Source organism: Schistocerca americana, chromosome 2 (assembly GCF_021461395.2).
Source record: "Schistocerca americana isolate TAMUIC-IGC-003095 chromosome 2, iqSchAmer2.1, whole genome shotgun sequence".
NCBI lineage: Eukaryota > Metazoa > Arthropoda > Insecta > Orthoptera > Acrididae > Schistocerca > Schistocerca americana.
In genome coordinates, this window is record NC_060120.1 from 608,263,645 (window position 1) to 608,290,211 (window position 26,567).

General features: G+C 41.8%; 1 protein-coding gene across 1 annotated transcript in view; it reads left to right on the forward strand.

Annotated features, from left to right (window-relative positions):
- The window catches only part of LOC124596143 (CCAAT/enhancer-binding protein zeta), a 212,492-nt gene that overhangs the window by 81,036 nt on the left and 104,889 nt on the right, over window positions 1–26,567 (forward strand). Inside the window, exons 9-10 of the mRNA XM_047135163.1 lie at window positions 4,912–5,059; window positions 13,779–13,943. Coding sequence (XP_046991119.1) covers window positions 4,912–5,059; window positions 13,779–13,943 — 313 coding nt within the window. The remainder of the gene's footprint in view (window positions 1–4,911; window positions 5,060–13,778; window positions 13,944–26,567) is intronic.

Here is a 26,567-nt window from a genome sequence, read left to right on the forward strand (position 1 = left end):
CTCTGCCCAAACTCTTTGTCTTTAAATATGTCTGCTTGTGTCTGTATGTATGGATGGATATGTGTGTGTGTGCGAGTGTATACCTGTCCTTTTTTCCCCCTAAGGTAAGTCTTTCCGCTCCCGGGATTGGAATGACTCCTTACCCTCTCCCTTAAAACCCACATCCTTTCGTCTTTCCCTCTCCTTCCCTCTTTCCTGATGAAGCAACCATTGGTTGCGAAAGCTAGAATTTTGTGTGTATGTTTGTGTTTGTTTGTGTGTCTATCGACCTGCCAGCGCTTTCGTTCGGTAAGTCACCTCATCTTTGTTTTTATATAAATTTTTTCCCACGTGGAATGTTTCCCTATATATATATATATATATATATGATGTGACTTACCAAATGAAAGTGCTGGCAGGTCGACATACACACAAACAAACACAAACATACACACAAAATTCAAGCTTTCGCAACAAACTGTTGCCTCATCAGGAAAGAAGGAAGGAGAGGGAAAGACGAAAGGATGTGGGTTTTAAGGGAGAGGGTAAGGAGTCTTTCCAATCCCGGGAGCGGAAAGACTTACCTTAGGGGGAAAAAAGGACAGGTGTGTGTGTATATATATGGAATTCAAGCTTTTGCAACAAACTGTTGCCTCATCAGGAAAGAGGGAAGGAGAGGGAAAGACGAAAGGAAAGACGAAAGGATGTGGCTTTTAAGGGAGAGGGTAAGGAGTCATTCCAATCCCGGGAGCGGAAAGACTTACTTTAGGGGGAAAAAAGGACAGGTATACACTCGCGCACACACACACACACACACACACACACACACATACACAGACACAAGCAGTCATTTTCTGCTTATAATACGTAACCCACTTCCAACCCCCCTCCCCCCGCTTTCAACACTACCGCCGCTATAAAATACACTGTTTCTAGTTCACAAACAGTTCTTTTCACCTATTAAGCAACCATTTCGGCTAGTTCTAATAACTTTCACTTTATTTCCATTTTCGTTTTTTTACACATCATTGATCATTTTTAGCCGCTTCCCACAGGTTTTAACGTCATTATTTCTTCATCAGACAATTGTTAGCCTCATTCTCATAATCTGCCACCACAAAACCACTCCTTTTAATACATTTACACTTAAGTTTTTGGAAATTTTCCCGAATTTCTCCACCCTTTAACGTGTTTTGGCGGCAGCACACCCACCTAACCTTTATGCACATCGTTATCTACCATGCCAAGTTCACCACAGGATCAACACAGCCCAGCTTTAACCAACACTTTTTCGCCCTTTTTCGCACCAGATCTCCAGTTGCTTTCTAGTTCACCTTTATCTCACCCCATATATATATACATATTTTTCATTTTCATTTCAGCCTCATGTTACACTTTCCACCTTCTAATACCGTGTCATCCTCACAACACCCCAAAATGACCCCATTAAGTTTTATTTACATTCCCTCCACAAACATGCCTTCGCCCTAGCCGGATTACGCTCCCATATTTTATTTTCTCAGGCTTGTCTGACATTTGGCATTACCCCCAAAGGCCTCACACTTAAAGTTCCCATCTCTGGCTGCAACCCTTCTTTCCATCAGTCCCTATACCAGTTCCAAACTGAACAATCCATTGCCCTCACCCACCTAATCCTTCAGCTACACATCAACTCAGCCAATGTACACACCCGTCAACTCCTATCCTTAATAAAAGTCCTCAATCTTTCCTCTCCCGCATCCACACCCGCTGTTCAAAGCATCCTCCTACAGGCCAACCACAAATTAGAACAGCATGCCACCCTCCACCTCAAAAAATTATCCGATCTCCTGGTTTCCCACCTCCGGAAAGGCAACTCACTCACCCTTCACAACCTTTCCAGCAAACCTCAACCTCCTCTCATTGCACACAAACCCAGTCTCTCCCATCTACTCAATCTCCCACTTCCAGCTCCACTCCCTCCAAAACCTCAAAATTCCAATCAACGCAATCTGGAACCACAACACCCCAATTCAGTAGTTAACCTTTCCTCCAAACCTCTCTCCCAATCCGAAACCTCTGTCCTATCCAAAGGCCTCACCTTCAGCCCCACTCCCAGATTCAACCAACCAGCCCTCGTCAAAGATTTACTGTCCTACACTCGGACTCTCTGCTGGAAATATCACTTTGCCACGAAGAAAAATGATCCTAATCCTACTCCTAATGATCCAACTCCCAAAGACACTATCCAAATTGAACCCTGCCTCGAACAGTTCCGTCCTCCGTCACAGTGGGACCCACCCCCTCTTCCTCAAAAACACCCTCTCCAAACCTTCCAGGAATTTCTGACTTCCAACCTTGCTTCTCAATCCTTCTTAAAAAACCTTAATCCTACTCCCAACATCACCACTGCTGAAGCCCAAGCTATCCGTGATCTGAAGGCTGACTGATCCATCGTCATTCTTCCGGTGGACAAGGGTTCCATGACCGTGGTACTTGATCATCGGGAGTATGTGGCTGAGGGACTGCGTCAGCTTTCAGACAACACCACATACAAAGTTTGCCAAGGTAATCCCATTCCTGATGTCCAGGCGGAGCTTCAAGGAATCCTCAGAACCTTAGGCCCCCTACAAAACCTTTCACCTGACTCCATCAACCTCCTGACCCCAACGACACCCAGCACCCCTACCTTCTACCTTCTTCCTAAAATTCACAAACCCAGTCATCCTGGCCGCCCCATTGTAGCTGGTTACCAAGCCCCCACAGAACGTATCTCTGCCTACGTAGATCAACACCTCCAACCCATTACATGCAGTCTCCCATCCTTCATCAAAGACACCAACCACTTTTTCGAATGCCTGGAATCCTTACCCAATCTATTACCCCCGGAAACCATCCTTGTAACCATTGATGCCACTTCCTTATACACAAATATTCCGCACGTCCAGGGCCTCGCTGCGATGGAGCACTTCCTTGCACGCCGATCAACTGCCACTCTACCTAAAACCTCTTTCCTCATTACCTTAGCCAGCTTCATCCTGACCCACAACTTCTTCACTTTTGAAGGCCAGACATACCAACAATTAAAGGGAACAGCCATGGGTACCAGGATGGCCCCCTCATACGCCAACCTATTCATGGGTCGCTTAGAGGAAGCCTTCTTAGTTACCCAGGCCTTCCAATCCAAAGGTTGGTACAGATTTGTTGATGACATCTTCATGATCTGGACTCACAGTGAAGAAGAACTCCAGAATTTCCTCTCCAACCTCAACTCCTTTGGTTCCATCAGATTCACCTGGTTCTACTCCAAATCCCATGCCACTTTCCTTGACGTTGACCTCCACCTGTCCAATGGCCAGCTTCACACGTCCGTCCACATCAAACCCACCAACAAGCAACAGTACCTCCATTATGACAGCTGCCACCCATTCCACATCAAACGGCCCCTTCCCTACAGCCTAGGTCTTCGTGGCAAACGAATCTGCGCTCCAGTCTGGAATCCCTAAACCATTACACCAACAACCTGAAAACAGCTTTCACATCCCGCAACTACCCTCCCGACCTGGTACAGAAGCAAATAACCAGAGCCACTTCCTCGTCCCCTAAAACCCAGAATCCCCCACAGAAGAACCACAACAGTGCCCCACTTGTGACAGGATACTTTCCGGGACTGGATCAGACTCTGAATGTGGCTCTCCAACAGGGATACGACTTCCTCAAATCCTGCCCTGAAATGAGATCCATCCTTCATGAAATCCTCCCCACTCCGCCAAGAGTGTCTTTCCGCCGTCCACCTAACCTTTGTAACCTGTTAGTTCATCCCTATGAAATCCCCAAACCACCTTCCCTACCCTTTGGCTCCTATCCTTGTAACCGCCCCCGGTGCAAAACCTGTCCCATGCACCCTCCCACCACCACCTACTCCAGTCCTGTAACCCAGAAGGTGTACACCATCAAAAGCAGAGCCACGTGTGAAAGCACCCACGTGATTTACCAACTGACCTGCCTACACTGTGAAGCTTTCTATGTGGGAATGACCAGCAACAAACTGTCCATTCGCATGAATGGACACAGGCAGACAGTGTTTGTTGGTAATGAGGATCACCCTGTGGCTAAACATGCCTTGGTGCACGGCCAGCACATCTTGGCACAGTGTTACACCGTCCGGGTTATCTGGATACTTCCCACTAACACCAACCTGTCAGAACTCCGGAGATGGGAACTTGCCCTTCAGTATATCCTCTCTTCTCGTTATCCGCCAGGCCTCAACCTCCGCTAATTTTAAGTTGCCGCCGCTCATACCTCACCTGTCTTTCAACAACATCTTTGCCTCTGTACTTCCGCCTCGACTGACATCTCTGCCCAAACTCTTTGCCTTTACAAATGTCTGCTTGTGTCTGTGTATGTGCGGATGGATATGTGTGTGTGTGCGAATGTATACCTGTCCTTTTTTCCCCCTAAGGTAAGTCTTTCCGCTCCCGGGATTGGAATGACTACTTACCCTCTCCCTTAAAACCCACATCTTTTCTTCTTTCCCTCTCCTTCCCTCTTTCCTGATGAAGCAACCATTGGTTGCGAAAGCTAGAATTTAGTGTGTATGTATGTGTTTGTTTGTGTTTCTGTCGTCCTGCCAGCGCTTTCGTATGGTAAGTCACATCATCTTTGTTTTTAAATATATTTTTCCCGCGTAGAATGTTTCTATATATAGAGGCCTTGCTACCCGACTGGCCATGTAAATTATTGTTATTATTATTATTTTATAGTATCTTTTGTATGTGTTGTTCCCTAGCAGGTGTAAGAGAGGGCCTTAAGGCCATAATCTCATAAGGCTAAATAAGCAATAAGTAAATGAAGGCTTTAATGCAGCAGCAGTCCTCATAGATATTTTTCTCTTTCTCCCAAAGGTGGTGTGATTTTATTTAAGTATTTGGTTTTTTTTCTGTTGTCTCCAAGGTATTACTCTGCCCTGTATAAGAAACTGGTGGATCCACAAATTGGATGTTCTTCACACCAGGCTGCCTTTGTGAACCTCTTATTCCGTTCCTTACAAAAGGATACTAGGACTCCGCGAGTATGTGCATTCATCAAACGTCTACTGCAGGTATGTCATATGTAACATATGTAAATTTAAAGCTTGAGAACATAGAATGGCTTGCTGGTATTTACCTTTTGGAGGGATCATTTAAAGCAGTGCTAATAGAAACAATGAAAAATAGAAGATACTACTCCTAGCTTTCAGAACTTGACTTGATTGAGGATGGTTGGAAAGGAGGGCAGACCACTCAAAATTCTACCATTGGGGCAAAGGGGATGGGTCAGGGTGATTTTTAACGGAGTACAGAAGAGTGGCAAGACGTGAGGACATGTTGGAGAGCAATTTCTCGTCTCCAGATTGGAGTAAATTCATACTGGATAGTCTGCTTCAAGTGGCCTTCGTTGTGTTGCAGGCATTCAGGTCCCTTGAGTCGTATTGTAGGTAGAGCATGCTCAACAACATTGTACTGCTTATCGCGTGGCTCATTTGAACCCCCCATCCAATATTAGTTTCCCTGAACTCCAGAGATGGAAACTAAGTCTCTAAAATATCCTTACATTCCACTGCCCTCCTGAATTTAAACTCTGTAAACAACCCCCTCCTCCTCTTTCTCCCACTTATAGAATTTCATTATTTCCACATTAACTAATTTATTTTCTCCCCCCTCTCCTCTCCCTCTCTCTCTCTCTCTCTCTCTCTCTCTCTCTCTCTCTCTCTAATTGGTTTTTCTCTCTCTAATTGGTTTTCCCCTCTTTCATTTTTCTCCCCCATTTTCCTATTTTTAATTGCATTTTTTATTTCACTTTTCATTTATCTTTCTATTTAATCCATCTTCCCTTATTATTATTCCCCTATTGTCATCCATGAACTGAAGCTAACACAGTGTTTGCAAACTATCTTTGACCACCTGGCACCTTCTCCTTCATCTTTGTCTTCTCTCATCTTCGTAAATACAGGTGAGTTCCTCTCAACCTAGAGTCTACATTCCAGCCTTCACCATCCAATTCCTCTTTCTCCCGCAGGAGGGTACATACTTGCGCTGAAAGCTAGGAATAGTATTTCCTGCTTCTAAATGTCTCTGTTGCCTGTGCTAGGATTTTTGCCTGCTGAAGATAAGTACTGGCTAGGCATTCTGTCTCTCTGTAATTTAACTGTTTTCTTCTTCTTCTTCTTCTTCTTTTTAAATTGAGCTTTTGAACTCAGACAAATAACATACATAAAAACTATTTCATGTTTTTATAATTTTATATTACCTGTATTATCCAGTTTACTCATTCTTTTATTTGTTTAGAAAATGGTGGAAGAAAGGAAAGAGGAGGGACTAACAACCCATCTACAATTTTAGTGTGTGCATGTAGCGAAATAAGTCACCAGGCAAAGAACTTATCATTTACTAAGTTCAATCTTGTTTTATCCCTAACCTCATTTTATATCCTGCTGTGTGTAGAATGTTTAATTTGGGAGTATAATATAGATTTTCACTATTGAGGTTATCTTTAGCTGGAGAAGAAATATGGTTAGGTTTCATTACATAGCAATATTTTATTGAGCTTTCAAAATGTTGAGCCATTTTCAGCATAATAAGTAGGCTGGATGGTATTGAAATTGAATTGCTCATCAGTGTGCTGGCCATACCAAATTTTTATCTGGCCTCTTTTAGTGTAATAATCAAGGAAAGTTTGCTATTTACTAAGTAGTCTCTGTATGGTAGAAAGTTCTGAAATGATAAGGTGCTTGCTGCCTTCTCTGAGCTGTCATAGGCAGAAGCTTCTGTGTGTACATGTTTCTATGACATACGTTTATTGCATAATGGCAAAGCTGTACTGGAAGTTCCAAATGGGATCTCTGAGCAAATTGTGAACAATATTCTGCAGATGTGGAAGCTGAAAGATACACATTATTTTTGTACAGCAACTGTAAGTAGTTTAGCAGTCTACATTAGGGCTTGGTGGGAGGGAGGAAGGGATTGGATAAGATTCAGATCAGTAGTGGAACGTGGTGAGCAGTAGTTGTGGAGCTGTAACAGATTTGACTTATTAGATCTTGCTCTAATACCATTAATTGGGTTGGTTTTACCTCTTTTTAGTATCTCCGCTAGAAGATATCGAGATGTATCTAGATGAGTTGGTATGAGTATTGCAGTGGAATAGTGCAGAACACTGTCACATGCGAGGAGCATTGCAAAGGCAGAGTCACTAGCTCAGATGTTTACCTGCTGGCAGCAGTAGGCCTGGATTGGTAGTTCCTATGTGGACATTAACTACCTTGGACCTAGCCTTTGCTGCGCACTGTGTTTTGTTTTCTGTATGCTTAGTTTATTCAGTCACTCATTCTGGTAGCATTGTGTTGCTCAGGGCTCATCTGTACATGGTGCTTGGACACGGTTTCAGCTGGCCAGACTTGTAGTTGAGCCACAACCGGCTTGTATAGTAATATTTTGTGCTGACAGTGATGGTTTCATGCTTTTCTTTTTCAAAATGTTTAATTGTAGCCACCGTGGAACCAGTGTTTTAGCAGTGCTGGGGGGGGGGGGGGGGGCAATTGTGCCTCCAGGAGCGTCAACAAAAGATGCAGCAAAAGCAGATGCAGAAACTGCTCAAATGCACCATACTCACACCTCACTGGTGGTGAGCTAGTAACCAGCTGAGAAGCCTTCTCTCCTGCTACCCCCAAAGCCATTCACTGGCTTTCTGAGTCTGTGGAAAGGAGGGGCAATTACCTGCACTGGTTCTTGCTACACTGCCAGATAAGGTGTATAATTGATCCAGTTGCCATGTTGTTGTACAAAATTTCATGAGATTGTACAAAATGATACAGAATTTGAAACCTCCTCCTGAGCCTGAGAAACCTGAACTTTGAGGATCTATATCAGCTGCTCATGCGGTATTTTGGTTAACAAATCCTTGTGGTGGCAGCACGATTGCAATTTAACTAGCACCACAAACATCCAGAGCAGTCATATGTGGCGTCAATCACCGACATGCGAGGCTTCTTGCTCAGGTGTTGGTTTGAGGTCCTCAATGTGCCACTTCATATGCGGACTCGCTAATTAGGGACATGATCATCTGGTTAGCACCCAACCCTGAGATCCATACTAGGACATTGGTATTGTCTGACCCCTCTTTAGCCAAAGTTGCTAAAATTGCAAAATCACATGAAGTTACAGTAGCATTAAGAACATACTGTCCAACTGTTCGCAGGTGGCAAAGTTAGACATGCCTGATAAACAGCACCTGGTGCCCTGTGGGTTGAGCCAGATTGCCTTGTTTCCTGTTCAGCTGGGTGTGTTGATGCTGTTCATCATTCAAGTCCAGTGTCATCACAGTGCTGCCCATTTCTTCCCACATTGGGCTCGGCGAATGCGAATCTGTCACAGCATTGTAATCCCTGCTTCCACTGTTTTCAGAGTTCTCGACATCGCTCTCCCTCTGCACTTGTTTCTGCTCAAAGGGCTAGTCAGTAATCCTGCCCAAATTGTAATTTGGTGCATACTTGATGGTGCTGCCCATAAATAGATGCCACATGTGTGGTGTGCCACAGGATGGGCCATTTGGTAGCAGTTTGTGACAGTCGAGAGATGCAGCATGTTCGTTGAAGGTCCTGGTGCTTTCCCTTGGCTGAGAGGCTGTCTCAAGCATTGCCCCAGTGAATTCTGCTTATGCACATAATGGATGAGTTTCAGTTAGGCAAGAGAGTGACACTCAGCCTAATTACGTTGGATAGATTCAGGCTGTTGGGTTGTCCTGTGTTGTAATGGCCACTCTCTGCAGTTGTATTTTATAGAAAGTATTATATTCCTTTGAAGGAGAAATTTTCTGTCTTTGCACATTATAAGAATGTGGAACAGCAACTAGCATTGTCAGTGCTTAATAAACTGTTGGCACAACATATTTTTAGGTTAGACACTCCTTTTTGGTTTTGGTTTCCAGATAGCTGACAGGATACATTTGATGTCTCAGGCAGTACTCGATGAAGACTTGAAATCTGTACTAAGATTGTACAGCCAGCTATTTGAGAATACCCTGGGTCCAGCTGAAAATTTTGAGGCACTTGTTTGCCTTAAGCCATCAGCAACACCTAAATTTTGTCGCTCCTCGCCCCATTCCCTTTGCCATGTGCGGCAAGGTCAAGTCTGAGTTGAAGCATTGGCTGGACATCAGTGTCATTTCTCCTATTTAAGCCAGTCAGCACCGTGCACCTTTGTGGCATCTTTAAACAGACATTTACTGTCCAATGTGTTGTGGACTCTTATCCAACTCCGTGGCCACATGAGTTGTTGGTGAAGTTGTCAAGGGGCCAGTATTTTTCACCCATTGACTTGCTAGAGCATATCTGTGGTTGCCAATCAAAGTCTGGAATTTATTAACAATATGTGGAGCAGTTGATTCATGACATTCTCTGTTGCGTAAACTACGTCAGTGATATCTGGGTCATGGGTTCCACCCTATAGGAGTATATATGAAGTCTGCAGGTGATTTTTAATGCCCTCTGATGAACAACCTTCATCAAACTCAAAAGATGTTGGTTTTTCCCCAAAGGTGCATTTTTTGAGACACGTGCTTATCAAAGATGGCCTTGCCCCTACAGACAAGCACATCAAAGCCATTGTCAACTTGCTAGCGCCCAAGAATCTGAAGGAACTCCAGTCTCTTCTGGGTGAAATTTCTTATTATGCTAAGTTCATTCCCATGCCATGCCCATATGCCATCCTCTCAACTGGCTTCACCAAAAGGGCATCAAATTCATGTGATTTGTGGACTGTTAATGGACTTTTCAGTCCCTCAAGCAGTGTTTGTGCTCTGCTCCTTGTTTGGCTTCCTTTACTCCATGTAAACTAGTAACCCTGGCTGCTGATGCTTTCCAGTATGCCCCTTGCTGTTGTATTGCATCAGAACCCAGGTATCATGAAGCAGCCCATTGCTTTTCACATCAAAGATGCTTTCTGCAGTGCAAGTAAAAAAGGAGGTGCTGGCTCCCACTTTCGGCACTAAAAGATTTCATGTTTTTTTATAGGGACCAAAAATTCCTGCTCATTACAGACCACAGTACTCAGGCTTCCTTATTCATACCTCACTCTGATATACCAGATTGGATTGCCCACCAGTTGCAGAGGAGGGGCTTCTTTTTCAGTAATTATTGCTATTACATTCGTTACCAGCCCACCACCCAACATGCAAATGCAGAATCACAGTTTTGGTCTGTAGTTCGATTGACAGGGGGTTCTAGTTTTCACATTGGATGATACCTCGCAGCAGACATTGCTGGATTTTTCTTTGGTAGTGTGGGAGATTGTTGCCACCTATGCCACTGACTTGCTTTTCTGGAAAATCATTTGAGCATTTCAGGTAGGATGGCTCAAGTGCTCTTTCTGGAGAAGATTCAGTGTGGCATCTTTTCTGTTGTGGGATCAGTTCAATGTTGCCCTCATGCTGGCCACAGAGGAGGAAAGCTATCCAGTCACCATCGTTCTGATGTTGCATCCCCACATACTCCAGTTGCTGTATGCGTTACATCTGCTGGCTGGCAATCGATCATGGTTTTGGAAATGTTGTACAGGCTTGCACAGCCTGCGCCCAGAACAAGGCTGCACCACTGCATCTGTTTTCCCCTTGGCCAATTCTGGACCATCCTCGGGATGGAGCACACATCGATTTTGCGAGTCATGCTATGGGGTAGCATGTGGCTGTTGGTGGTCAATGTATTGTCAAATTTCCCGTGTGTGGCCAAACTGCCCTCCTCAATACTGACTGCAGCTGAAAGTTCCTGTCAGATTAAAACTGTGTGCCAGACTGAACTCAAACTCCACTATTGCTAGAACACTGGACAATAGTGGATTCTGGAAGATCCTGAAGAAGATCCCAGCAGAGGGGTCGAAATGTTGATTATTTTTGAGGAAATACGATGTGGCCTAACAACTCAGAAGATTTTAACTTTTAAGTGCTCTAGTGATTGAGCTACCAAAGTATGGCTTATGGTCCCTCCTCAGAGCTTTCCTTCTGCTGGTACCTCATCTCCTACCTTCTAAACTTCACAAAAGCTCTTCTGCGAAACATATGAAACATCCTGGCAGATTAAAACTGTGTTGTGGACCAAGACTAGAAATCACAGTTCATACACTGCTAGAACTTTCAATTATAGCATCAAAACTGTATATAAATAATGAACTTGCTTTCATATTTCATTAATTTATACAAACACATTTAAGCATAATCTACAGCCTTGTTTTTGGAGGCTAAAGCAGATCAAGCAGTTTTGTTTCAGTCACTGTCCTCCTCAGGAAGAAGCAGTACAAGTGTTGTGTTGTAGCATGTTGCTAAAAGCACTCTGAATCATAATAGGAGGGGATAACAACACATATATTGCTATCCGAGGCCCAGGTTATTTGTTCAAGTCCCTCATGTTAGTGCTTCTAAATGTAGCTGACAATTTGTTCTTTAACTGAAAAGGAAAAGTCACTGGAAGAAGGTAAGTGTCTGAAGTGGAGCAAACTGTTGTATCCTTTAATTGACACCGTGCCTCAGGACCTGTCGTGCTACAATTTTTTGGAGATAATTTGGAGAAAATTATATGTAATTTTCTGATCATTCTCTTGTGATAGGGGCAGATTTCATTGTGCCAGTCGGAATTGTGACTGATAGTGCAAAGTTTTTAATACTGCTTCACATTGTTGCATAGTGAACAGAATATGGACATATGAACTAGAGGACGAGTTTTGTGATAAGATAGTAAACTGTCTAGCAGATAGAACTCAACGCATCATTCTTAACAAGGTGAAATCATCAGATTAAAATAACTTCAAGCACACCTCAAGGGTGTGTTATAGTGCTATTATTGTTCACAATAAAAATAAATGACCTGGTGGATAACATAAGAAGCTCTGTGGTGGTGTATGTGGATGATTTTGTTGTACATGGGAAAGGTGTAACCCCAGACATCTTTGGCAAAAAGCAGGAGGATCTGCAAAGAATTGAGTTTGTTGCTGGGATGATCAGCAAGTAACACTCAATATTAATAAATATGACAAACAGCGCGTAAATAGGCAGAAAGACACATTATATTTTGATTATATAATTAGAAATCAGTCACTGAGAACAGTAGTGACTGTAAAACGTCTATGACTATACTCCAGAGTGGCTTAGTGAATAACAACTACATAAATTAGTTGTTGGAAAAGCATATATCTGGTTGAGACTCATTGGAAGAATCCTAAGTAAATTTAATTTGTCAAAGAAAGAGTTGGCATACAAAACCCTCATTAGACCCATTCTTGAGTAGTGCTTGTCTGTCTGGGATTATTATTAGTTAAGAGTAATACAGGAGATAGAGAAATCCAAAGAAGAGTGGTGTGTTTTCGTATGTAGAGAAATCCAAAGAAGAGTGGTGTGTTTTCTTATGCTCATTTATTAAGTATGAAAGCAGCACGTTGATGCTCATCATACTCTAGGAACAGATGCTGATAGAGAGGCCATGTGCATCATGGAGGGATTTACTGTTAAAATTCCATAAGCACACTTTTCAGGTAGAGTCATACAACATATTACTTCCTCCAATATAAATCTTATGAAATGATCATTATGGAAAAAGTCAGAGGAATTTGAATGCATTTGGACATTGCCAACAGTTTTTCTTTGTAAGTGGAGTAGAGGGGGAGCAATCTCTTCTTGGATCAGTATTTTTAGTAGTAATTATATGTTCAGATGCACACATTTTGTTGTTTTGAATTTTATTGTTATGCAGTGCACTTTCACTGGAATCTTGTCATGTTCATAATTATTAAGTGTATTGCTTGATGATCTATAAATTTTTTTCTGTGCAATGAGCTTTTATGCTTGCTAGTTTTGTAACATTATCTTTAAATGATAATTCCCAGTTGGAGGATATGCCCTGCTGAGCTGAACAGTTATAACCATTTGCTCAGCAGCATGCTGATCCGCCTTTGGAAGGTAGTGCAGTAGAGATTCTGCATGATATGAGTTTCTGTTGTATTTGGCACCAGATGTCTATGCACAGGCCGTACAGTTCCTGTAAGTTTTGTTTCAGTGGTTTGTGGGTGCAGAGCTGGTGTCTTATAGCATCCAGGATGTCTTCCATGCTTTCAGATCAGGCATATTTGGTAGCAGAACATCAATGTGCATGAGTTTGCTATAATGCTTCTCAAAATACTCTAGCATTATTCTGGCATTTGACATGGGCAGTTATTATGCTAGAATAAATCATTGCCATTGGGAAAGACATCAAGTGTGGTCTGCAGTAATGTTCACATAGTCCACAGCTGTCATAATGCCTTCGGTTACTACTGTACATCCCAGGGATGCCCAGGTAAATGTCCTCTATAGTCAAATATTTCCCCCTCCAGTCTGTGCTCATGGCATGGTGCATGTTTTGAACAGTTGTTCACCTACATGATGGTGACTCCGGTCACAAACATCGACCCAGTGTAACAAGAAACATGATTCATTGATGAAGTGACCCATTTTCATAATGTTTTGGCTCACCATGTATAAAATCATTATACATGTAGGCCAGGTTAACCACTAATCTGCAGTATTGTAACATTAATATTTCACTTCTTAAAACCTTTTTAAGTGGATGCCATGAAAATACTCTTTTTTTCTTTATTTTGAAGTACACATCAGTGTTAATAAAGAAAGAGATGTCCACATTATTTGCTGTCTACTTATGTATTTCCCAGGGCTTTATCATATGTAATCTCCATTATTGTACCAGAATTGCATGTAAGAAATTCAGTTATTTTGGACACACAAATTTCTTTCTTTTTTTTCAGCTTTGTTTGGTGTGGCCAGTTCCTCTGGTATGTGGTGTCCTGTACATGATTTCACAACTTTTAGTCAAACATGCAAATATTTTATCCTTTGAGATGAAACATACACCTAAATTTGAAAATGATGGAAGTGATGAAGAAGAACACTATGATGATGTGCTAGAAGAGGTTTGTTTTTTAAGACTGATGACTGTGTACTACTTCATTATAATATTTAATAAGCACCAAGAAGTGATTAGTAGTGATCTACTGTTAACTTAATAGAGTGAGTGTAAATTCTGATCTGGCTTTCTTGACCTAGACTCTCTCTCTCTCTCTCTCTCTCTCTCTCTCTCTCTCTCTCTCTTATAGCAGATCAATCGTTCTATTCACACCTGTCAAACTATGTGATCTTACCTACAGGACAGCTAACAGCATGTTGCAAGCTGGCATATGGATTCTGAGAATGAATGTACTATGAAAATAGCATTCTAGGAAGTTGGAACACCTGTAAATAAATCACAGAAAAATTTGGTAAAAGCTTAATATGTTATCAAGGCCCAATAGGTGTACATTTGTTACAACAATTGCACCAAGTTCCACATGGTTTAATCAGAATTCACAGTGCTTTTGCAGACGTAACTTTTGCCTCTCATCCCAATGCTACCGATAAGCAAGATAAAGTTACTTGCACCAGAATGTACAATAACAATCTCCCACGTTCCTACTGTGTTTGAAACCTGTACCTGCCATGTGGATCTTGCTGCCACACCACCAGTATTTTTTAGGAAATGCTGGCGTTTTCTAAGCAAACACAGAATAACTGAATTCTCTCCCTGTCGCAACCCAATGGTCATCAGTGATGATAAAGTCACAACATTGATGCAGTACGTATTGGAATAATAAAGACACCCAACTTACCTACATGCATCATGCTAATGGCATCACAATTGGCATAAACTTTGTGCACGGGCTGACAGCGCTTTAGTTTGTGAATTTGCCACCAATCAAAGCACTTGTTATCACCAAACAAAGTCACTTCCTATGTGACTTAATTTGCAAAGACTATATTTATGTAATATGTGCAAAGATATAGCATATTTTGCTGTAACTGTGAAACCATCTCACACAAAATGTCTGCACACTCCAGGCTCCAGCGCATTTTCCTAAACAGTAGCACATCCTCCCCACTGCTGCCCAACTGGGGCAACAGTGATACCACACAATCGTCTTTAAGAATTGTTTATGTTTTTGGTATTGGAATATCTTCTGCCTGCACTTCCAAATGACACCCTTGCAGAATACTATTTGTCAGTATTCTACCTCTCTCCTATTACCATTTGTAACTTTATTATGCGCTACATTTCCTCTGATTTTTTTAAAATTATTATTTCAGTTTGGACTATTCTAAGCCGTTCAGAAAGAAGGGGTGTCTGTTGCTGCAAACTATACAGTATTTTAGCTCAGGACACAGTTGATATTCATCTGCCGGCCTTCAAACTTCACCCGCATCCTAATGACTTTCGTACTATCTAGAAGACTATAATGAGCATGTTTCCTCAGAATTTCATTTCAATGGCTGTTTAGTGTTTCTTACCTTTATTTCAAAAAGGACGTGTTTCATTCCCTTAACAGATGGTTGATAATACCAAAATGTTATATTGTTAATCTTGTCCATTTCTTGGCATTTGTTGCATTGAAAACTTTATTAATGATTTTGAGTGCTCTTTGTAGAATCGGCTGGAGACAGTGGCCATGTGTGTGTGATTTGTGCTTGTGTGAATATGTGTGTGTTTTCAGTTTCTGTGAAGGGCTTTTTTATCTGAAAGCGTAAATGTTTAGTAGTCTTTTCATTGTGCCTGTCTGTGACTGAAAGCCTCCTCTGTGTGGTGAATAGCAGTCTATCCCTTTCACAAGATTATTGTTATCTGGATCATGTATGTAAGACCTGCCTAGCCTTAGTATTTAAAATAGTTATCTACTTAAAATAAGGGCTATGCAACAACTTACCTATAGAGTATTGGTGTGTGGTGCATTGAAACACATAATAGGAAACCGTTAACACTAGCTTTCGAGCCCTTGCTATTTTTCTAGTAAGAGTATACACGTTCACACACACAACCACATAGACACTCAATTGTACACACTCACACTAACAGTGAAACTAATTACATAATTTATGATATGAATATGATAGAAAGAAATATTCCACATGGGAAAAATATATTAAAAAAAGATGCTGTGACTTACCAAACGAGAAAGTGCTGGTAGATAGACACATTAAAAAACACACAAACACCCACACAAATTTCAGGCTTTCACAACCCACGGTTGCTTCATCAGGAAAGAGGGAAGGAAAGGGAAAGACGAAAGGATGTGGGTTTTAAGGGATAGGGTAAGGAGTCATTCCAGTCCCGGGAGCAGAAAGACTTACCTTAGGGGGAAAAAGGGACAGGTATACACTCGCGCACACACACATATCCATCCGCACATATTCAGACACAAGCAGACATATGTAAAGGCAAAGAGTTTGGGCAGAGATGTCAGTCGAGGCGAAAGTACAGAAGTAAGGATGTTGTTGAGTGACAAGTGATATACGAGGGGCGGCAACTTGAAATTAGCGGAGGTTGAGGCCTGGTGGGTAACAGGAAGAGAGGATATATTGAAGGGCAAGTTCCCATCTCCGGAGTTCTGATAGGTTGGTGTCAGTGAGAAGTATCCAGATAATCCAGATGGCGTAACACTGTGCCAAGATGTGCTGGCCGTGCACCAAGGCATGTTTAGCCACAGGGTGATCCTCATTACCAACAAACACTGTCTGCCTGTGTCCATTCATGCGAATGGACAGTTTGTTGCTGGTCATTCCCACATAGAAGGCTTCACAGTGTAGGCAGGTCAGTTGGTAAATCACGTGGGTGCTTTCACACGTGGCTCTGCCTTTGAACGTGTACACCTTCCGGGTTACAGGATTGGAGTAGGTGGTGGTGGGAGGGTGCATGGGGCAGATTTTACACTGGGGGCGGTTACAAGGGTAGGAGCCAGAGGGTAGGGAAGGTGGTTTGGGGATTTCATAGGGATGAACCAAGAGGTTACGAAGGTTAGGTGGATGGCGGAAAGACACTCTTGGTGGAGTGGGGAGGATGTCATGAAGGATGGATCTTATTTCAGGGTATGATTTGAGGAAGTCGTAAATCTGCTGGAGAGCCACATTCAGAGTATGATCCAGTCCCGGAAAGTACCCTGTCACAAGTGGGGCACTTTTGTGGTTCTTCTGTGGGTGGTTCTTGGTTTGAGGGGATGAGGAAGTGGCTCTGGTTATTTGCTTCTGTACCAGGTCGTGAGGGTAGTTGCGGAATGCGAAAGCTGTTTTCAGGTTGTTCGTGTAATGGTTCAGGGATTCAGGATTGGAGCAGATGCGTTTGCCACGAAGACCTAAGCTGTAGGGAAGGGACCGATTGATATGGAATGGGTGGCAGCTGTCATAATGGAAGTACTGTTGCTTGTTGGTGGGTTTGATGTGGAAGGATGTGTGAAACTGGCCATTGGACAGATGGAGGTCAACGTCAAGGAAAGTGGCATGGGATTTGGAGTAGGACCAGGTGAATCTGATGGAACCAAAGGAGTTGAGGTTGGAGAGGAAGTTCTGGAGTTTTTCTGTGTGTCCAGATCATGAAGATGTCATCAATAAATCTGTACCTAACTTTGGGTTGGCAGGCCTGGGTAACCAAGAAGTCTTCCTCTAAGTGACCCATACATAGGTTGGTGTACGAGGGGGGCCGTCCTGGTACCCATGGCTGTTCCCTTTAATTGTTGGTATGTCTGACCTTCAAAAGTGAAGAAGTTGTGAGTTAGGATGAAGCTGGCTAAGGTAATAAGGAAAGAGGTTTTACGTAGGGTGGCAGGTGATCGGTGTGAAAGGAAGTGGTCCATTGCAGCGAGGCCCTGGACCTGCAGGATATTTGTGTATAGGGAAGTGGCATCAATGGTTACAAGGATGGTTTCCGGGGGTAACATTGGGTGAGGATTCCAGGTGTTTGAGAAAGTGGTTGGTGTCTTTGATGAATGATGGGAGACTGCTTGTAATGGGTTGAAGGTGTTGATCTACGCAGGCAGAGATACGTTCTGTGGGGGCTTGGTAACCAGCTACAATGGGGCGGCCGGGATGTTTGGGTTTGTGAATTTTAGGAAGTAGGTAGAAGGTAGGGGTGCGGGGTGTTGGTGCGGTCAGGAGGTTGATGGAGTCAGGTGAAAGGTTTTGTAGGGGGCCTAAGGTTCTGAGGATTCCTTTATGCTCCACCTGGACATCAGGAATGGGATTACCTTGGCAAACTTTGTATGTAGTGTTGTCTGAAAGCTGACATAATTTTGATTATCAACAGCAGTTACCTGGGGAAATGGAGGTGTGGAGGGGGGAGGGAAGGACACATGAGGGGGTGGAGTGTCATGTGAGACAGGACTTTTGCCAGATGACTCAGCGGGTGCACAATAAGACGAAAGGAATTTAGAGGGTAGAGTGTATAAGGGATGGAGAGAAATAGGGGTGTAGAAGAAAGGAGAGGCAGCAGATGGTGAAGAGAGACACAGGGAGGGGAATGAGTAAGGGAGAGGGGTGAATAAAGTGAGAAGGGGGAGTAAAAGTGGTATGAGAAGGCAAAACACAATCTGGATGGGGACGGAATGGTGCGGACAGAAGAGAGAAGGGAAAAGACAAGGTAAGGCATTGGGAAATGGGTCAGCTGAGGTTTAGGCCAGGACGCAGCAAGAGTGCAGGATATGCTGGAGAGACAGTGCTCACCTGTGTAGTTTGGAAAAACTTGTGCTTGTGTATTTTGAGATACAAAAAGTCTCTTCCATGCAGCCTTGCCACTCATATATGTCACATATCCAGTGGAGAGCAGGAGTTGTTAAAATATACTGGTAGCCTTGTAAGAGCTTCTATTGATAGATAATATCCTGTCCAGCTCATTCATAAACATATCTCCCATGCCATCTCCTCCTCTGACACCAGTAAACCTGTTAACCAGTGACTGACCAACACTTTTTTAATCATCCAGTATCATAATGGCCTTGAAAATCCCCAACCAATGGGGGATAACTGACCTAAAATTCTCCCATCATCACCCAAAGTAGTGTCCTGCCACCCACCCAATCTACAGAGTATCCTTGTCCATCCCTATGCCAATCCTGCTCCCTGTGGGTCATTCCCTTGCAGTGCAACACCTGTCCCATATAGCCACCCACCGCCCCCTACCACAGTCCAGTCATAGGCACCTCCTACCCAACAAAAGGCTGACCCATGTGTGAAAGCAGCCATGTTACATAACAGCTATGTTGCAATTGCTGGACGGCATTGTATGTGGGCATGACAAGTAAGCAACTGTTGACTCTCATGAATGGCCATTGTCAAACTGTGGCAAACTGCAAGTTTGACCATCCAGTTGCTGAATATGCTGCACACCACAACACTAATGACTTCAACACCTGTTTCACTACGTGGGCCATTTGGATATTCCCTTCCAGCACAAGTTTATCTGAACTATCCAGATGGGAATTGCCTCTCCAGCATATCCTGCACTGTTGCAATGCCATGTCCTGAATCTCCAACATGTTTGCCAATGCCTCACATTACCTTTCACCTTCTCTCTTCTGCCCACACCGCTCTGCCTCCATCCAGTTTGTGTACTGCCCTCTCCGACCACTATTCCTCCCCCCCCCCCCCCCCTTTGGTCGCTCTCTTCACCCTCCCATCCCCTTCCTCTCTCTGTTCCTAAAATACTGTGCCCTCTGAACTCTTTTCATCTTGTTGTGCAGCTGCTGAGTCATCTGGCAAAGACCTGCCTCACACTTTCCTGCTATCTTCTCATTGTCTTGTGCGCCCTTTCTCGCCTCCAACTACCCAGGTAACTACCGTTGATAATCAATATTCAGTATACAGTTTTACTACTACCGCAAGCATATATATTCAGGTGTTAGTGTGCTTGTGTGTGTGAATGTGTTTACTGTTAGCAGAAAAACAGCAAGAGCTCAAAAGCTAGTGTTAATAGTTTTCTATCGTGTGTTTCTATGCACCATGCACAAATCCTCTGTAGATAAGTTGTTTATGTAAAATAATCATTTACTGTATTGTGGAACTGTGCTTACAGATTTTGCTTCTTATGTGCATTTTTCCATTGAAGACCAGCACTTTACTTTTTGTTGTTATCATTTCTTTATTATATCAGAAGAAAAATTCAATTGTGGAAATTATTACAGTTCAAGGAGACAGAGTGACAGGCACTTCCTTACCTTGAGGAGGTGAAATTCTAAGTACTGACAACAGACATATTATGTAAAAGTAGAAAAAGTTATGTTGGCTTTCAGGACTTTCTCAGGAAGGAAAGAGAGATGTATTTGGCAAGATTAGAAAGGAAGGATGTGTAATTCAGACCACATGTTGAGAGGGATCTACATGTTATGAAGACAAGGCGAGACAAAGTTTAAGGGGAGCTGTCAAAGAGAGAGAGAGAGAGAGAGAGAGAGAGAGAGAGAGAGAGAGTGTGTGTGTGTGTGTGTGTGTGTGTGTGTGTGTGTGTGTGTGTGTTTCCTTATTAGCTAATTCTGAAGAGAGACAGTATCTTAAAGCTTGGCATTGTTTTCAATCTTATTTATGCACTGCTAAGTACCTTAACTGTTTGTGATTCCCTAGACTAATTTTCTGGAGTACACGATTGAAGGCCTTGAAAAGGTCTTAGAAAATCCTATAAGACAATTTTTTCTTGTCTGGTTCCATTAGAACTAAATTTGTGAGAGCATCTATTGCCTTCTTGGTAGAAAAGCCTTTACAAAAGCAAAGCTGTGGTGGTGTTAAAATGTTATTTTCAGAACAGTGGTTCAATATTTTGTTTTAAGCAAGTCAAAGATTTGTGAGAACACAGGAAAAGGGGAGGGAGGGGGGATAGTGATCTTTAATGAGAGGCCCTTTTACTAATCTACACTTTTATAAATGAATATTACTGCAGCTCATTCTCAATGTGGAAATTGAAAGTAATTATTTTGACTTATCTTGTTTCTTGAAGTTCATCACATTTTCTTAATATTGTTGGCACAGCACTCTTGAGGTATATAATATACCTGATTGATGTAGAAAGATATTGGGCTCATCCAATGTTCAGTATTAACATTACTTTACTTACTTTTACTTTACATGTAGCAAGGGCCTTATTGACCATATGCCTGCTCTATGAGCCTCTTCCACTTCTGCCTGTCCAATGTGCTGTTTGTCCAGTTGCTGTTGCTGTTCATCCTAGTTGTGTCCTCTCGAATGTTATCCCGCCATCTGATTCTGGATCTCCCTCTTCCTCTCGTTCCATCTATTGATCTGCTGAATGCCATTCTAGGTAGTCTATTCTGTGTCATTCTTGCTATATGGCCTGCCCAATTCAACCTTCTCCTCTTGAGCACTTCGACAATGTTACGGTGTTTGTACAGCCCTCTTAATTCTTCATTTCTTCTTATTCTCCATTCCGTGTTATTTTTGTCGTTCAGGTCCAAAAATTTTCCTTAGTACTTTTCTTTCTAATATTAACAGTTTTTCTTCATCTTTCTTTCTAAATATTAATGTTTCACATCCATATAACATCACAGGTATAATGGTCGATTGATATAAGCGGATTTTGAAGTTACTCCTAAGTGATCTTTTTCTTAGAATTTTGATGAAACTAAAAGGTGTCTTGTTTGCTGTTGATAAACGGGCATCTATTTCTATATCTGTTCTGTTGTTATTACTAAAAAGACTTCTTAGGTACTTGATGTGGTCAACAGTCTTGAAATTGAATCCATCTACAGTCAGAGATGCATCTTTTCTGGTTTTCTTACTTATGGGCAGGTATTCTGTCTTTTCTTCATTAACATGTAATCCTGTTTTCTCAGCAATTTTGTAGTAATTTTGCATCATTCTGATTAATTCTCTTTTGGAACTACTTATTAGTGCTACATCATCTGCATAGGCAAGTCTTGTAATGTTCACATCCTGTAGCTGGATCCCTTGTGGACTGGTTTTAGAAAATTCTCTATCGATCTTCTCTAGGACAAGGTTAAATAAAATAGGTGAAATGGCATCCCCTTGTCTCAGTCCAGTGTACACCTTAAAATCTTCCATTTCTCCTACCGATGTCTTTATGCCACATAAAGTTTCATCTATATACATTTTAACTAATCTGATTAATTTTGATGGTATTTTAAATTCCTTCATTATATTTAGGAGTGTCTGTTGGTGTATGCTATCATAGGCCTTTTTAAAATCTACAAGTAATATGTGGAAATCTACATTGAATTCCCACGCCTTCTCAGTTACTTATCTTAGGGTGAATAAGTGATCTAATGTGGATCTGTTTCTGCGGAAACCACATTGGTAGCCCCCAATCAGTTCTTCTGTTATTGGTATCAGCCTGTTTAATAGGCAGCTCGATAAGATTTTGTAGGTGATATCCAGTAAGGCAATTCCTCTTTAGTTATCACAAACTAGTGGATCACTCTTCTTAAATATGGGGCACACAATTGCAGTTTTCCAATCTGCAGGAATGGTTTCTGTCTCCCAAATCGTTTCTATTAACGCCTGTATTTCTAATTCCAGTTGTGGGCCTCCATTCTTTAATAACTCAATGTATATCTTGTCCTCGTCACAAGCTTTCTTGCTTGCTGTATTTCATTTGCTGATGGGGTAGTAACTGTATCAGCTGTATCAATTGTATCAGGTTCTTCCAATTTAAAGTAAGAGTGTGGGTCATTGCAGTTGAGAAGTTGTGAAAAGTATGTCTTCCATCTGTTTTGTATGTCACTTTTGTTGGTCAATTTAAAGTAAGAGTGTGGGTCATTGCAGTTGAGAAGTTGTGAAAAGTATGTCTTCCATCTGTTTTGTATGTCACTGTTGTTGGTCAATATTTTCCCATACTGATACTTTATAAACTGTTCCCTTTTATTGAATTTACCAGTATTAATATAAATAATAAAAATTACAGGTGTTCAAATTCACTGTAAAAATACTTATTTGTGTTCTCCAAATGATTATGCTGCAGATAAACAGTTATGGACACAACACAGATGTGTGCAATACAAAACCAACTCTCACATCTCTCTCCTTGCTACCTTGTGACTTCCAGCCACTAGTCCAGAAGAACAAATATAATACATATGTCAAAGAAAGTCTTTTACATAACAAATGAGCTACTTATTGATAATCTTTTCATAAGTTTGATTAAAAGTTTCTAATCAAGAACTTTAACGGCAGTGGCTTCAAGTGTAGTTAATAGTAAGACGACAAAATGGATTACTACAACAAAATAATAAGAGGATCAGAGGATGATTTCAGGCATCACTGGGCAAACCAGATGTACCAAAATATAAAAAATCTTTTGTAAATTTACTTAAAGTTTATAAAGGATCAGCATGGGAAAATACTGACCAACAAGAGTGACATGCAAAAAAGATGGAAGACATACTTTTCACAGCTACTGAAATTCAATGATCCACAGTGTTACTTTAAATTTGAATGATATACAAGTCACCACACTATCAATAAATGAAACATAGCAAGAAATAAAGAAATTGAAGAGTAATATGGCATGTGAAGACCAGATATTTGCTGGGGTATTAAAGAATGGAGGACCACAACTGGAAGTGGAACTACTCTCTTTATTAGAACAATTTGGAAGGCAGAAATCATATCTGCAGACTGGAGAACTGAAGTTATGTGCCCTATATTTAAGAAGAAAGATCCCTTTGTATGCGTTAACTGCAGAGGAATTGCTTTACTAGATGTCGCTTATAAAATTCTAGCGACATGTCTGTTAAACAGACTGATCCCAGTAACTGAAGAACTAATTGGTGACTATATATAGCAAAAACTCTGCAAACAGCTGTATCTTGAACCTGTTTTATTAAGGTGCTTCTGGTTTCACATCTTATAGCCACAATATCAGGTGCATATCTAAACAACAAGGAATAAATGATGATAGCGGGTTGAACCCGTCTACACCAAAATAATACCAGAGTCATAGGCACCTAGGTATGAAAATAGATAAAGACACAAGTGTACTTATAAAAATTAAAACATGTTGGAATTTGCATGCCGGAATCGCAACTGAATGCCCACTGAGTGGTGACAGTTGGCCTGTTCAGATAAATCACATTTTGTGCTTCATCGTATGGATGACCATTGCTGTGTACAGCCAGGCAACAATTGTTGGAAAGCTCCAGGCCAGAGAAGGGAGTATTATGGCCTGTGGAATCCTTTCGTGGCATTCTCTGGGTGATCTTGTCATTCTCTGGGTGATCTTGTCATTCTGGAAGGCGTAGTGGATCAAAACAAGTATGCATCTATCCTTGAGGACCTGTCCGCCCCTACATGCAGTATATTTTCTCCTTAGTACAATGACATCTACCAGGAGGACAATTCAGTATGTTATACACCTCGCGTTGTACGTATGTGTTCTGAAGAGTACAAGGATGAGTTTACCATACACCCATGACCACGAAATTCCTCGAATTTAAATCCAATCAAGAACCTTTGGAACCACCTCAGTCAGGCTGTTCGGGCCAAGGATCCACAACCTAGAAATCTATCAGAGTTAGCCACGGCACTGAAGTTGGCGGTGCTCCACATCCCTGTTGGTATCTTGTAGAACCTCGTTGACTGTCTTCTTGTAAATCCACAGTGCAAGAGGTTAATCATGATTTTGATAGATGGTCACATTAATGTCACTGGGCTCTGTAACAAACAAGAGTGGTGGAAGTCCACATCCCTGTCAAACCCCTGCATGTATTCTGCTCCACTATTTCTTGACACAGATTAAATTTGTTATGTACATTTTGTACAAGTCGCTGGGAAACATGATGATTTGCCAGAATCTGTAATAATTTGTTTCTGTTGATGTTATCGAGAGCTTTTTTGAAGTGGATGAAGGCAATATTTGTTTCTAGATTGAATTCTATATTTTTTTCTATTAGCAATTTCAATGAAAAATAGCAATTATAGCATGATCTTCCTTTCGAAAGTCATGTTGCTTCTCACTCAAGATTGCTTTGTAGTTTCTGTACAATTTATTTTTGATGATGATGGTAATATAAGCTTATTTCTTGTGATAGTTATCACAGTTTTTCTAGTCTCATTTTTTGAAGATAAGGATTGACAATTGATTTAGTCCACCCCTCACTTATATCATCGCCTGACCAGATCGTATTGTAAGAAGTTTAGGACTCTGTCCATAAATGACTTGCTTGCATATTTAAACAGCTGTAGCTAGACTTAATTATCTCATGGGACTTTATTATTTTTCAGTTTGTTTAATATGCTAGTAAGCTCGCACTTACAGTTGGTTTTTCTTGAGTATTTCCCTGAGAGTTGGATTCTAGGAGGCTCTGATGGTTGTGACTATAGCTCTTGGAACTTCTTCAGCCATTTAAGTAAAGGAATGGGATTCACTTTCACATTCTCATTTATCTCACTGTGTTAAACTTTTTAATAATTTTGAATGTCTTTGTTCGTGCTCTCTAAATAATGGACCACAAATTCTTCCCAACTCTGTGCCTCATATTACATAATGCATTTAAAAATAAGGACAATTACTGTTTTTAATCAATCATTTGCTATTATAGACAACACAACAACATTTCATCAGGCAGTTATGGTGTCATAACTTTGAGGTAGCTGCAAGTGGCAGCAATTTGAAACAGAGATTAGATTAGATTAATTATTCATTCCATAGACCCATAAAAGAGGGAATCCTCCTGGGTGTGGAACATGTCAACGAACAATCGACCTGAAGTGTTCCAAATGGTGTTGACACTTTTAGTGATAAAATTTGAGGGCTGGCAACCAGCTTATCATGGTCTTACTATAGCTAGTCTACTGTGGACTCATAACCTACTGATTTATATATGTCACTAATTAATAATAAGAGTGGTAAATATGTGATCGCCCGCCCAGCTAGCTGTGCAGTCTAATGCGCTGCTTCCCAAGTGGGAAGGTGTACTGGTCCTCGGCATGAATCTGCGTGGTAGATTAGTGTTGTGGTCTGGTGTGCCGGGCCAGTGTGTGGATGGTTTTTAAAGTGGTTTTCCATCTGCCTTGGTGAATTTGGGCTGGTTCCCCTTATTCCGCCTCAGTTACACTATGTCGACGATTGATGCACAAACACTGTCTCCACATACGCATACACCATAGTTACTTCACCATGCAAACATTTGGAGTTACACCCATCTGATATGAGGCGTTCTGGGGAGGGTGGGGGGAGGGGTGTCCACTGGAGGCCGAACCCCTGGGTTAAGTGTGGGGTGGCAGTGGGGTGAGTAGACTGCTGTAGCTTGTTGTGGGGTTGTGAACCACTAAGGGCTATGACAGGGACGAAGCCCCTCTGCCGCTTCTAGGTCCCCAGTTCAATACACAATACACACAAATGTTTGATCTGAGGTGCCACCCCACAATATCATTATCTGCTCTCGAGCAAAAATTTTATATGACCACTGCTCTAGTGCATCATGCGAAATTCTTTTTGTCAATTAATCACAAACAAGGGTCCACATTGATAGATGACTGCAAGGTGGTGTCATACATGGACCGTAATCTACACCATCGTATAGATGGTTTGAAAGAATCAGCCCAACCCCTGTGGATCTCTCCTTGTGAATGTATTGATGTGGCAGTGAAATTCGTTTGTGATATTCTGATGGTAAGGATCTGTTTTTCCTGGTTTATACTTATTAAGGTATGTGTTCACTGTTAAGTAACTTCTGCAAGTACTTGCTGAGGTGTTAATATTAGAACAAAAACTTGTGCAA